Source organism: Oncorhynchus nerka, linkage group LG2 (assembly GCF_034236695.1).
Source record: "Oncorhynchus nerka isolate Pitt River linkage group LG2, Oner_Uvic_2.0, whole genome shotgun sequence".
In the NCBI taxonomy this organism is placed as follows: Eukaryota; Metazoa; Chordata; class Actinopteri; order Salmoniformes; family Salmonidae; genus Oncorhynchus; species Oncorhynchus nerka.
The window spans coordinates 78099508-78113012 of record NC_088397.1 but is presented as its reverse complement, the minus strand read 5'-3'; the positions used below and the strand labels follow the sequence as shown (position 1 = coordinate 78113012).

General features: G+C 44.0%; 1 protein-coding gene across 1 annotated transcript; it reads left to right on the top strand.

The window, feature by feature from the left end:
• The first annotated feature begins 506 nt into the window (after window positions 1-506).
• On the top strand, window positions 507-13078 carry LOC115142952 (cAMP-dependent protein kinase type II-alpha regulatory subunit-like). Its single transcript, XM_029682851.2, has 10 exons — window positions 507-1169; window positions 1573-1614; window positions 1760-1899; window positions 5239-5345; window positions 5483-5636; window positions 5715-5816; window positions 7587-7661; window positions 7749-7814; window positions 7981-8119; window positions 12490-13078. Exons 1-10 carry the CDS (start codon window positions 929-931, stop codon window positions 12612-12614), a joined length of 1191 nt encoding a protein of 396 aa, XP_029538711.1. The 5' UTR covers window positions 507-928; the 3' UTR covers window positions 12615-13078.
• Window positions 13079-13505: the final 427 nt, after the last annotated feature.

Genomic DNA, 13505 nt, shown 5'->3' with positions numbered 1-13505 from the left:
TTGCAACAAAAAATAATTTTAGAAAGAGAGGGTCCAGATTGTCTAGCATATGTACATATGTATACATGCTGTGTGGCTCACATTAGGCTGTTGTGTCTTTTGAAAGTGACATCAAATATGCATGTCGGTCGGACAGGTCCATAGAAATACTGTATACTAGAAAATAGTTGATAACGCTCCCCTTCCCAGAAATGAATGACTGTAATAGCCTACTTCAGACCACAGATAGAGCACCTTGCGTCAACGTCCGATACACAATTCACCTAGGTTAGACTGGCATGAACTACATTTGATCTGAAGGTTTTGACAACCTAGTATACCCGGTCAATACTTTCCGATACACTGCTTCTAGTCTAAATGGGGAAACCGGTAGCCCTGTCAATGAACCAGTTGACGTGGACGGGGGTGGGGTAAAGGATGGTGGGTATCGCCGGGGGGGCAGAACCGCGCTGTGTGCATTTATCAAAGTAGGCCATGCATTATGTCAGACCTTAACTCCTCTTCAAAAGGCTACAATGCAAGGAGGTCGGTAGATTGGTTAAAAATGTATTTGTTTGATAGCTGTCATTGGTAGTTTTTAGTAAATGTATTTGTTTGACATTTAACCTACTTTGAGATTTGCCATGGCTGCTGATCATTGATCAGGCTCTCTTTATCCTCACAAAGTCTTGGCAACATTGGGGGATGGATGCATTTTATATTGGACAGACACTGAAGGTTATATTCAAATGCTATTGTATTTTTAATACTTAGGCTATTTAGCATTCTTAAATTTTACAAATCCCTGGTCTTGGAAACTCTTGATTGGCATAGAGTTCTATGATTTTCTTAGGCCTATTGCTATGGATTAGGCAGATAGTTTCATTCAAAATTGTATTTTTAAACGTGTTAAAGATAATTTATAGGCTCGGCCTATCATAGTTCTGTGATGAGCATCGAGATACCTGCTGGCTTGATGGATTTGCTGCAAGGATACACTGTGGAGGTACTACGGCGCCGACCGCCAGATTTGGTTGAATTTGCAATCCAATATTTCACGCGTCTACAAGACAGCCAAAAACACGACAGGCATGTCAAAGAAAGGCTTGCCGATTCTACGCGGGAAGGAGTGGCTTTTGATATTATTTCAGTTGAATCAAATGAAGATGAAGACTCTGATGATGCCTATAGTGAGTGACATTTTTATCTCTATTTGGCCACTATTTTTGCAATATTCTTCATGATTTGATTATTAAATCTATTTTAAAAGATTTTCTCCTCTGTATTTTTATTATAACCCTTTTACTCTAAATTATACAAACCTTTTAAACTCTTTATAACTCTCACTTTTAAGTCTATTTAAAACAAAATAATACAAGTTTGTTTGTGGGTATCTCTGCCTCTTGATAAATCGGTTTCTGTGCCCTGACAATAAGTGATGAGAGAAAATTAGAGGGAAGAATCTGGTATGGTAGTAGGGGGATGGTCATGCACTGGAAGCTAAAGTATGTCAATGGATCCATAAGAACAACTAATGATGTTCAGTGGGACCAACTTAATATCTGGTGCTGAAACATTTCTCTCTCTCGATAGTGCCCCCCTCCAACCCTAATAAATACAGTCGCAGAGCATCTGGTGAGTGTCATCCTTTGGTTTTGCATCCATTATATGCTGTGTATGAAGAATATTATTTCAGTCTCACTTGTGTGTTAGTTACAACATTCCCTTTGAGTGTATTTGTTTGTCCCCAGTGTGTGTCACAGTCATTTTGCTCCCCCAGTCTGTGCAGAGGCCTATAACCCAGACGACGATGAGGATGAGGACTTTGAGCCGCGGGTGGTACACTCCAAATCAGACGAGCAGCGTCGCAGACTCCAGGACGCCTGCCGAGACATTCTACTGTTCAAAACTCTCGACCAGGTAGAGTATTGTATGTAGTCCTGTAAGGGAGTGCGTAACTGGTGGCAGGGAAGTCTGGCGCAGGAGAGCAAAACTGGATAATCAACGGATCAGTTTTATTCATAAAACCACCGGTAACCAGAACCACAAACAAATGGGTACAAAACCCGTCGCGCACCAGAGAAAACGTGCACATGCACTTACAATAAACAATTCCGCACAAAGACATGGGGGGTACAGAGGGTTAAATACACAACATGTAATGAGGGAAATTGAGACCGGGTGTGTGAGAAGACAAGACAAAAGCCATGGGCTAGAGGCCGAGCGCCGTCCGAACAAGGAGAGGTACCAACCTTGACCGTCTCCAGCTGCGTGCCGACACCAGCCTCGGGGACGACCCAGAGGGTGAGGCGCAGGGCAATCCGGACGGAGAAGATGGAACTCCTGCAGCATTGAAGGGTCCAACACGTCCTCGACCGGAACCCAGCACCTCTCCTCCGGAGCGTACCCCTCCCACTCCACGAGGTACTGAACGCCCCTCGCCCGAGGCCTCGAATCCAGTATGGAGCGAACGGAGTACGCCGGGGCCCCCTCGATGTCCAGAGGGGGCGGAGGAACCTCCCGCACCTCAGACTCCTGGAGTGGACCAGCCACCACCGGCCTGATGAGAGACACATGGAACGAGGGGTTAATACGGTAATCAGGAGTGAGCTGTAACCTATAACAAACCTCGTTCAGTCTCCTCAGGACTTTAAATGGCCCCACAAACCGCGGGCCCAGCTTCCGGCAGGGCAGGTTTTGGGTCGAGACCCAGACCCGGTGCCCCGGTGTGAACACGGGCAGCTTCCCATGTCTCCTCCGCATGCCTGAACCAGTCGACCACCGCAGGAGCCTCGGTCTGACTCTGATGCCAAGGCGCCAGAACCGGCTGGTACCCCAGTACACACTGGAAGGGAGAGAGGTTAGTGGAGGAGTGGCGGAGCTAGTTCTGTGCCATCTCGGCCCAGGGCACGAACGCCGCCCACTCCCCCGGCCGGTCCTGGCAATAAGACCGCAGAAACCTGCCCACATCCTGGTTTACTCTCTCCACCTGCCCATTACTCTCGAGGCGACCAAGCACCCTGCGCACCAGGGACACATGTTCGGCGCGTGTAGCGGAGTATATCAGAATGTCATCAAAAAACACCACTACACCCTGCCCGTGCAGGTCCCTGAAAATCTCGTCTACAAACGCTTGGAAGATTGATGGCGCATTCATCAACCCGTACGGCATGACGAGGTACTCATAGTGCCCTGAGGTGCTATTGAAAGCCGTCTTCCACTCGTCTCCCTCCCGGATACGCACCAGGTTGTAAGCGCTCCTGAGATCTAGTTTGGTGAAGAAGCTCACCCTGTGCATTGACTCAATCGCTGTGGCTATGAGCGTTAGCTCACAGTGATCTGGTTCAGGCCACAATAGTCAATACACGGGCGCAGACCTCCCTCCTTCTTCTTCATAAAAAAGAAACTCGAGGAGGCGGGTGAAGTAGAAGACCGAATGAACCCCTGAAGTAGGGATTCAGTGACATATGTTTCCATAGCCACCGTCTCCGCCTGTGACAGGGGATACACTGGGAAGTGCGTTATCTGCGGCGTCTACCTGGAGATTTATCGCACAATCCCCCGGACGATGAGGTGGTAATTGAGTTTTGGAGAAGGCGAGAGCCAAGTCAGAATATTCGGGAGGAATGCGCACGGTGGAGACCTGGTCTGGACTTTCCACCGTGGTGGCACAAACGGAAAACCATATAAACACCTCCCCGAGCACTCTTGCGACCACCCCGTGAGAGCCCTCTGTTGCCAAGAAACAGTGGGGTCGTGACAAGCTAACCAGAGTAGGCCTAGCACCACAGGAAACGCAGGAGAGTCAATGAGAAAGAGACTAATTATCTCCTTGTGACCCCCCTGTGTCACCATGCCTAGAGGAGCGGTGGCCTCCCTAATCGAACCTGACCATAATGGTCGACTATCTAAGGCGTGAACGGGGAAGGGCACAGCCACGGGAACAATGGGGATCCCTAAACTATGGGCGAACGACCGACCCCGATTTGGACGTCCGCGAGTAGCCAGCAGGTTATCCAGCCGGATGGACAGGTCCACCAGGCCAACTCCCGACGGACATCCTCGCGCAAACTGCAACAATAATGCTAGATTAGGGCCCTGTCATTCCATCCTGCGCCGGCGGCCAGGGTCCAAAACTCCAGGGCGAACTCTTGGGCGCTCCTCGTCCCCTGTCTCAGATGGAAGAGGCGCTCACCCGCCGCTCTACCCTCGGGCGGGTGGTCGAAGACTGCCTGGAAGTGGCGGGTGAACTCCTCGAAATGGTACAACGCCGCTTCTCCCTCTCCCCACACAGCGTTGGCCCACTCCAGGGCTTTCCCAAAGAGGCACGAGACGAGGGCGGACACCCTCTAACGGCCCGAAGGAGCCGGGTGGACGGTTGCCAGGTATAGGACGAGCTGCAACAGGAACCCCTGGCAGCCTGCAGCAGTCCCGTCGTATTCCCGGGGAAAGGCGAGACGAATCCCACAGGGACCAGGATCTGTCTCTCCCAGCGGTCCATTGTTTGGACAACGCGGTCCATGGCGGTGCCAAGATGGTGGAGCATCGCCGCGTGCTCCCGGACGTGTTCCTCCACCCCTATACCAGGGGCACCTGTTCCTGCTGACTCCATTAGCGGTGCGGAATTCTGTAAGGGAGTGCGTGGCTTGTGGCAGGGAAGTCAGGCGCAGAAGAGCAAAACTGGGTAATCAACGGAGCAGTTTTATTTAAAAAAAACACTGGTAACCAGAACCACAAACAAATGGGTACAAAACCTGTCACGCACCAGAGAAAACGTGCACATGCACTTATAATAAACAATTCCGCACAAAGACATGGGGGGTACAGAGGGTTAAATACACAACATGTAATGAGGGAAATTGAGACCAGGTGTGTGAGAAGACAAGACAAAACAAATGGAAAATGAAAAGTGGATCGATGATGGCTAGAAGACCAGCGACGCCGACCGCCGAGAGCCGCCCAAACAAGGAGAGGAACCGACTTCGGCGGAAGGCATGACAAGTCCTTGTAAGCCACTGAGAGTAATTCATTCTAAGTCAGTGAGAGTAACTTGTAAGTTAAAAGTAATAGCACTTACTCTTGTATCTTTTTATGTTTTGTTCAGTTATGAACTCAACAAACCCCTCTCAATAGAGACAATACACATTAGAGATTGTATGGATTCATTTGTGTGATACTTGCTGGGTGTCCCAGTTTAGTATGCAAACACACACACACATGGTCCTCTTCTAATGTGTGACTGTTGTTTCTCTCCTTCAGGAGCAGTTCTCAGAGGTTCTGGATGGCATGTTTGAGGTGTTGGTCAAACCACAGGAGCACATCATAAACGAGGGGGAGGATGGAGACAACTTCTATGTCATAGAGCGGTGTGTGTGTGTGTGTGTGTGTGTGTGTGTGTGAATCTATCTTTTTTTTCTGTTTGAGGAGCATTAGGCCTAATCATGTGAATATGATGTTCTCTGATTCCTCTGGTGTCCTGTGTACCTCTCTTTGTCTGCTGTAGGGGTGTGTACGACATTGTTGTGCTGATTGATGGAGTTGGAAAGTGTGTGGGGAAGTATGACAATAAGGGCAGTTTCGGGGAGCTGGCTCTCATGTACAACACCCCGCGCGCTGCCACTATCATGGCCACCCAGGAGGGGGCACTGTGGGGATTGGTGAGTCACAGTAGTGTGTGTGTGTGTTTAATGTGTATCTATGAGAGATGAGTTGTAACCTTTATGTGAATGTTTTAGGATCGGGCCACATTCCATAGACTCATAGTGAAGAACAATGCCAAGAAGAGAAAGATGTACGAAGCCTTCATTGAGTGTGTACCCCTTCTAAAGTCTCTCGAGGTGTGTGAATACTTACAGTGGGGCAAAAAAGTATTTAGTCAGCCACCAATTGTGCAAGTTCTCCCACTTAAAAAGATGAGAGAGGCCTGTAATTGTCATCATAGGTACACTTCAACTATGACAAACAAAATGAGGGAAAAAAATCCAGAAAATCACATTGTAGGATTTTTTATGAATTTATTTGCAAAGATTGCAAGATTTCTGGCTCTCACAGACCTGTAACTTCTTCTTTAAGAGGCTCCTCTGTCCTCCACCCGTTACCTGGATTAATGGCACCTGTTTGAACTTGTTATCAGTATAAAAGACACCTGTCCACAACCTCAAACAGTCACACTCCAAACGCCACTATGGCCAAGTCCAAAGAGCTGTCAAAGGACACCAGAAACAAAATTGTAGACCTTCACCAGGCTGGGAAGACTGAATCTGCAATAGGTAAGCAGCTTGGTTTGAAGAAATCAACTGTGGGAGCAATTATTAGGAAATGGAAGACATACAAGACCACTGATAATCTCCCTCGATCTGGGGCTCCACGCAAGATCTCACCCCATGGGGTCAAAATTATCACAAGAACGGTGAGCAAAAATCCCAGAACAACACGGGGGGGACCTAGTGAATGACCTGCAGAGAGCTGGGACCAAAGTAACAAAGCCTACCATCAGTAACACACTACGCCGCCAGGGACTCAAATCCTGCAGTGCCAGACGTGTCCCCCTGCTTAAGCCAGTACATGTCCAGGCCCGTCTGAAGTTTGCTAGAGAGCATTTGGATGATCCAGAAGAAGATTGGGAGAATGTCATATGGTCAGATGAAACCAAAATATAACTTTTTGGTAAAAACTCAACTTGTCGTGTTTGGAGGACAAAGAATGCTGAGTTGCATCCAAAGAACACCATACAAACTGTGAAGCATGGAAACATCATGCTTTGGGGCTGTTTTTCTGCAAAGGGACCAGGACGACTGATCCGTGTAAAGAAAAGAATGAATGGGGCCATGTATCGTGAGATTTTGAGTGAAAACTTCCATCAGCAAGGGCATTGAAGATGAAACGTGGCTGGGTCTTTCAGCATGACAATGATCCCAAACACACCGCCCGGGCAACAAAGGAGTGGCTTCGTAAGAAGCATTTCAAGGTCCTGGAGTGGCCTAGCCAGTCTCCAGATCTCAACCCCATAGAAAATCTTTGGAGGGTGTTGAAAGTCTGTGTTGCCCAGCAACAGCCCCAAAACATCACTGCTCTAGAGGAGATATGCATGGAGGAATGGGCCAAAATATCAGCAACTGTGTGTGAAAACCTTGTGAAGACTTACAGAAAACGTTTGACCTCGTTGCCAACAAAGGGTATATAACAAAGTATTGAGATAAACTTTTGTTATTGACCAAATACTTATTTTCCACCATATTTTGCAAATAAATTCATTAAAAATCCTACAATGTGATTTTCTGGATTTTCTTTTCTCATTTTGTCTGTCATAGTTGAAGTGTACTACCTATGATGAAAATTACAGGCCTCTCTCATCTTTTTAAGTGGGAGAACTTGCACAATTGGTGGCTGACTAAATACTTTTTTTGCCCCATTGTATGTCTGTTTTATTTGACCACAGAATTGTTTTTGTGTCCTTTACAATCAAAATTGTACCGTGTATTCAAAGTACAACATAAGAGAAGGTACATGAGAGGCTCACATTGTAAACAATCCTCACTCAGAATGCATGTAAAGTTCGATGTATACTTTTATCACACTTTCATCTTCTGTCCTCGTCTTTTCCTCAGCTCTCTGAGAGGATGAAGATTGTTGATGTCGTGGGAATGAGAGCGTTCAAAGATGAGGAGTGCATCATAACACAGGTATTATGGCTTTTTATTGTACAGTTCATCTAAGATTATTCTTTACTTTGAACCACTGCTTCTTCTACTGCTTTTCTACACTTTTAGGGGGAGACGGCAGATTGTTTCTACATCGTGGAGTCGGGCCAGGTGAAGATCATGATAATAAGCAAAGTAGGTGTACATGTTTTACTCTTCACTTGGGTGTGTGTTAGACCTACTCTATAAATAAAGACTTTGCTGTGGGTACCTGCTGCAAGGAACTGACTGTACTGAATGTATGCGTCTAGCATCATTGGAATGTGGTACAACAGACTCAGCTGTATGTCTCCCTACCTAGACTAAAGCAGGACAGCTGGACAATGCAGAGGTGGAGATTGCACGCTGCTCTAGAGGCCAATACTTCGGAGAGCTGGCTCTGGTCACCAACAAACCACGTGCAGCATCCGTCTATGCTGTAGGGGACACCAAGTGCTTGGGTACGTTGTACAGTGAGCTCCAACAGTGAGCTTCAAAAGTATTGGTACAGTGACACATTGTTGTTTTGTTTCTATACTCCAGCATTTTGGATTTGAAATGATACAATGACTATGGGGTTAAAGTGCACACTGTCAGATTTCATTTGAAGGTATTTTCATCCATATCAGAAGAACCGTCTATAAATAAGAGAACTTTTTGTACATAGTTTTTAGGGCACCAAAAGTACTGGGACAAATTCACTTATATGTGTATTAAAGTAGTCAAAAGTTTGGTATTTGGTCCCATTTTCCTAGCATGCAATGAAGCTCGTGACTCTACAAACTTGTTGGATGCAAGTTTTGGTTGTGTTTCAGATTATTTTGTGCCTAATATAAATTAATGGTTTAATTAATGTATTGTGTCATTTTAGAGTCACTTTTATTGTAAATAACAATGGAATATGTTTCTAAACACTGCTACATTCATGTGGATGTTACCATGATTGCGGATAATCCTGAGCGAATCGTCAATAATGATGAGTTAGAAAGTTACAGACGCACAAATATCATACCCCCAAAACATGCTAACCTCTCACCATTACAATAACTGTCTCTCTGTCTCTAAAGCAGTCAGAAATGAATCGATCAGGGAGTGTATTCAAGCAGGGGGGAATTCTGACCTGAGTTAAGTGCACGTAAATGGAACGCAATTCCCTTTTAATGTACTTCTCTCTTTATGCGTACTCTGTATTCTGACCTTGAATTTAAGCATGAGAATAGCATGCTATTCACCCGCTATTCGTTCGGGGTGATCTAAGAAATGAAGTTGTGACGGAAGTGTGTTTACTGATACGCCATATTCTGACCTTGACTTAATCTCCTCATAATTCCACCCCCTTTACACGTGAGTAAACCATGAATACGGTTGAGCAAACCTGCCAGTTCCAAGTAGAAAAAGCATCTACTTTCTTTATTTCTGCAACTGTTTTAGATGATTTTTCCTTATGATCCCTGGAGACGAATGTGAAACCAGTCATATGGATGCAAACTGAAAATCATATCAACATGACATGTATTGCGGACCCTTTCCCACAGTGAAGTAGGCTATAAATAGCTGTGCCATTATTCAGAATTGTAATTGTTTGTCCCCCGATGATGTCGCAACGCGGACGCTCGTTGGCGCGCGCGAGCAGTGTGGGTGCAATAATTGAATAACATATATTCCTACATTGATTTTGCTACCACTTGCGCACCCGAGCGGTATGGTCAGCCTGTAACATGCTGACCTGACACGTCGCCTGCATTGCAAAATAAATTTAGGAGCACATGTTATTCAATTATTGCCAACGAGCGTCTGCGTTGCCAAGGGCTAAAATAGAAGTCATTCCTATTTCTGACGCAGATCGTGCTGCAAGTCCTGCCTTCACCATATAAATTCAAAGATCAAAAAGCCTGGAAGGAGAAGAGATGACTAGAAATGATTCGGTTGACAGTTTTATGTGTGGATGAATTGTCGGAGTAGAGGACCTTGTGCATTTGAGGTAAAATAACAACTCAATGTTTATATCCCAGGACAAATTAGCTAGCAACAGCAAGCTAGCTAAATAAGACAAATTAGTTAGCATGTGCAAGCTAGCTAGCTAAATTGCCATACATGTTTAATGCTTTTCGACCTGTCCCCAAATTAATGTAATTGGTTCAGAGTTAGTTTTGATATTTTAACCTGCATGTCGTGATCGCGTTTGGTGTGGGGGGACAAAATAAATATATGCACGATGGCACACGCTCGCAGCCGGTTTGGGTTCCGTGTAAATGTCTAACATGCTGACCAGACCGCTCACACGCGTGCTTCCGCGTGCACCATCACGCGCATGTTAATTTTGTCCACCCACAGCAGAAGCGATCAGGATATGCTGGTTGAAATATCAAAACGAACTCTGAACGAACTATATTAATTTGGGGACATGTCGAAAAGCATTAAACATTTATGGCAATTTAGCTAGCTTGCTTGCTGTTGCTAGCCAATTTGTCCTGGGATATAAACATTGGGTTGTTATTTTACCTGAAATGTACAAGTTCCTCTACTCTGACAATTAATCAGATAAAAAGGTAAACCAAGTTCGTTTCTAGTCATCTCTCCTCCTTCAGGCTTCTTCTTTGGACTTTATATGGCGTTTGGCAACCAACCTTAAGGTGCATTACCACCACCAACTCATTGATGCTCGCAAGCATTGTGGGTACAATGATTGAATAACATGTATGTGTACATTTATTTTGCAACGCGAGCGGTGTGATCAACATGTAAGCCGTTGGGGGGGCTAACATATGGAATTAAAACCTCTTGATACGAGCCATCCCGGATCCGGGATCGTGAATACAGCCTCAAGCTCATTACCATAACGCAACGTTAACTATTCATGAAAATCGCAAATGAAATGAAATTAATATGCTAGCTCTCAAGCTTAGCCTTTTGTTAACAACACTGTCATCTCAGATTTTCAAAAATATGCTTCTCAACCATAGAAAAACTAGCATTTGTGTAACAGTATTGATAGCTAGCGTAGCTAGCGTAGCATTTAGCGTTAGCATCAGCAGGCAACATTTTCACAAAAACCAGAAAAACATTCAAATAAATCATTTACCTTTGAAGAACTTCGGATGTTTTCAATGAGGAGACTCTCAGTTAGATAGCAAATGTTCAGTTTTTCCTGAAAGATTATTTGTGCAGGAGAAATCGGTCCGTTTGGTGCGTCACGTTTGGCTACCAAAAAAAAAATGAAAATTCAGTTATCAAAACGCCGAACTTTTTTTCCAAATTAACTCCATAATATCGACTAAAACATGGCAAACGTTGTTTAGAACCAATCCTCAAGGTGTTTTTCACATATCTCTCCATGATATATCGTTCCTGGAAGTCTCCTCTCTGTCTCAATCACATGGATGAATGCGAGCAGCTTGGAGATTACGCAGCAATTTCAACAAAGGACACCGGGCGGACCCCTGGCAAATGTAGTCTCTTATGGCCAATCTTCCAATGATATGCCTACAAATACGTCACAATGCTGCACACATCTTGGACGAACGGCAGAGAGCTTAGGCTCATTCATGGCACATTCACATCCATATAAGGAGACGATGGGAAACAGAGCCTCAAAAATTCTGCTCATTTCCTGTTTGAGGTTTCATCTTGGTTTCGCCTGTAGCATGAGTTCTGTGGCACTCACAGATAATATCTTTGCAGTTTTGAAAACGTCAAGAGTGTTTTCTTTCCAAAGCTGCCAATTATATGCATAGTCGAGCATCTTTTCGTGACAAAATATTGCGCTTAAAACGGGCACGTTTTTTTATCCAATAATGACATAGCGCCCCCATAGGTTGAAGAGGTGTTTTAAGTTAGTCATACCATGGATCATTTAGCTAGTCAAAAAGCAAATCTTAAGGAATAAGGTTTTGAAGTGTCTGTCCAATATCTAGGATATACAAGAAAGCTCAGGAAATATTTGTGTTTGCTTGGCACATATTTAACCCTTTATTTTTAATGGCACAAAACTATTTCCATACTTCTATTAATTTGTGTGGGTTAACTTCAGACGAGTCCTGTGAAACTTATGGGGTCGTAGAGCAAAACGGTGGCTAATATTTAACATGATAGAAATAGGAAACAGAAAATGTGGGTAGCCTATAATTAAGACATTCGAAAGTGCCCATCTCTGGAAGTTAAAAGGCCATACAATTTAATTTCTACATAATTGCACAGCATTTCATAAACTTGACTCTGGGAAAGTTGATATGATATGCTTCAGTATGCTGCCAATATGACTGGTTTCACATTTGTCTCCAGCGATTTTAAGGTAAAATAAAGGCTATCTAAAACAAGTGTCATTTATATTTGCAATTCTGTTATCCAAACAGATTACTCATTTACCTAGCTCTTATCAAATTGTAAATTACAGTGCATGGAGAATGCTGTTATTTCTATTGGAAAAAAATTAAGTAGATGCTTTTTCCACATGAAACAGGTAGGTTGGCGAGACCTTAATAGGTTCCTCTCGTGTAAAGGTGATGGAATAATGAGGTAATTAAATCAAGGTCAGAATACGGTGTATCTGTCGACATGCCTCCGCCACACCTTCATTTATTCAATCTCCACCCAAAACAAATTGCAGGTGAATAGCATGCTATTCTCATGAAATTCAAGGTCAGAATACACATAGAGAGAAAAGTGCATAAAAAGGGAATTCCATTCCATTTACGCACGCTTAACTCAGGTTGGAATGAATAAAGGCCCAGCAGATCAGTTTGGGTCTGTTTAGCTTCATCGGCTTTTTATTGTTTGACTTGACTTGCACTCCCTCCTTTTTTCTCTTTCCTCCTACACTCCCGCCCCCCAGTAATAGACATTCAGGCGTTTGAGCGTTTGCTGGGTTCCTGTAAGGAGATTATGAAGAGGAACATTTCCCAATACGAGAACCAGCTGGTAGCTCTGTTTGGTTCTAGTGTAGATTTGAAACATTAAAGTATAATTGTAAGAAACAGTACACTAACACAATCCCACAGAGTGCTTCCTAAACGCATACTAGCTTTACATACTTACACAATATATTTGTTGACATTTAATTGTAGAATCTACTGGACCTGATTTAATAACTGATATCAACATTACAATGTGAACTGTCTCAAATTACTTTGATCATTTTGTTTATATGTAGTATTTTCCTTTTTTGACTATTGTTGTGGAAGTATCTGTATCGTTTACCGTGTTGGCTTGGCAATTGTTCATGCATGTTAGCCCAATTTATTGATAATTCTAGCCCAATAGCTCCCACACAAACAATGCTGTTTTTGTACTGAAATTGCCTTGAGGTCAAAGGTCCATCAATCAAATATTAATATGTGCTTTGATATGGAATTACTTTTCATCTGCAGATGGGGAGATTTCATAAATGTAATCCCTGATCAAAATGTTGTCAATAAAGTAAATGGAAGTTGGTATTATGCAATGATTTCTGCAGTTTAAACTGTGCTGTGTTACTGATGTGCTGGGTGGCACTGGAGTTTATTGAACTTCAGGTGGTGTGAAAGCCAAGTGTCGGTGGGTAAGGACTTGGACCAACGTGTTACTGTTATGTAACTATTCTGTGATTAGCTATACAATTCCAATACACAGTCACCCCTTTGGTAGACAGTATCAGTGATGAAATCCTATAGAACTATAGAATGTTACCATAATGGAATGCATTTGCAAACGGGCGAGTTCACCTTGGATAGGCGGAGTTTGCACATTTTAGACAATTCCATTGGTCCTTAACTGAAATCACCCACCCGGGTCATGCAAAACGAACTGGCTGACTGAAGGGGGGGGGAAAATCACGTAATCTACTACCGCATCCTATCAATATGTTACATA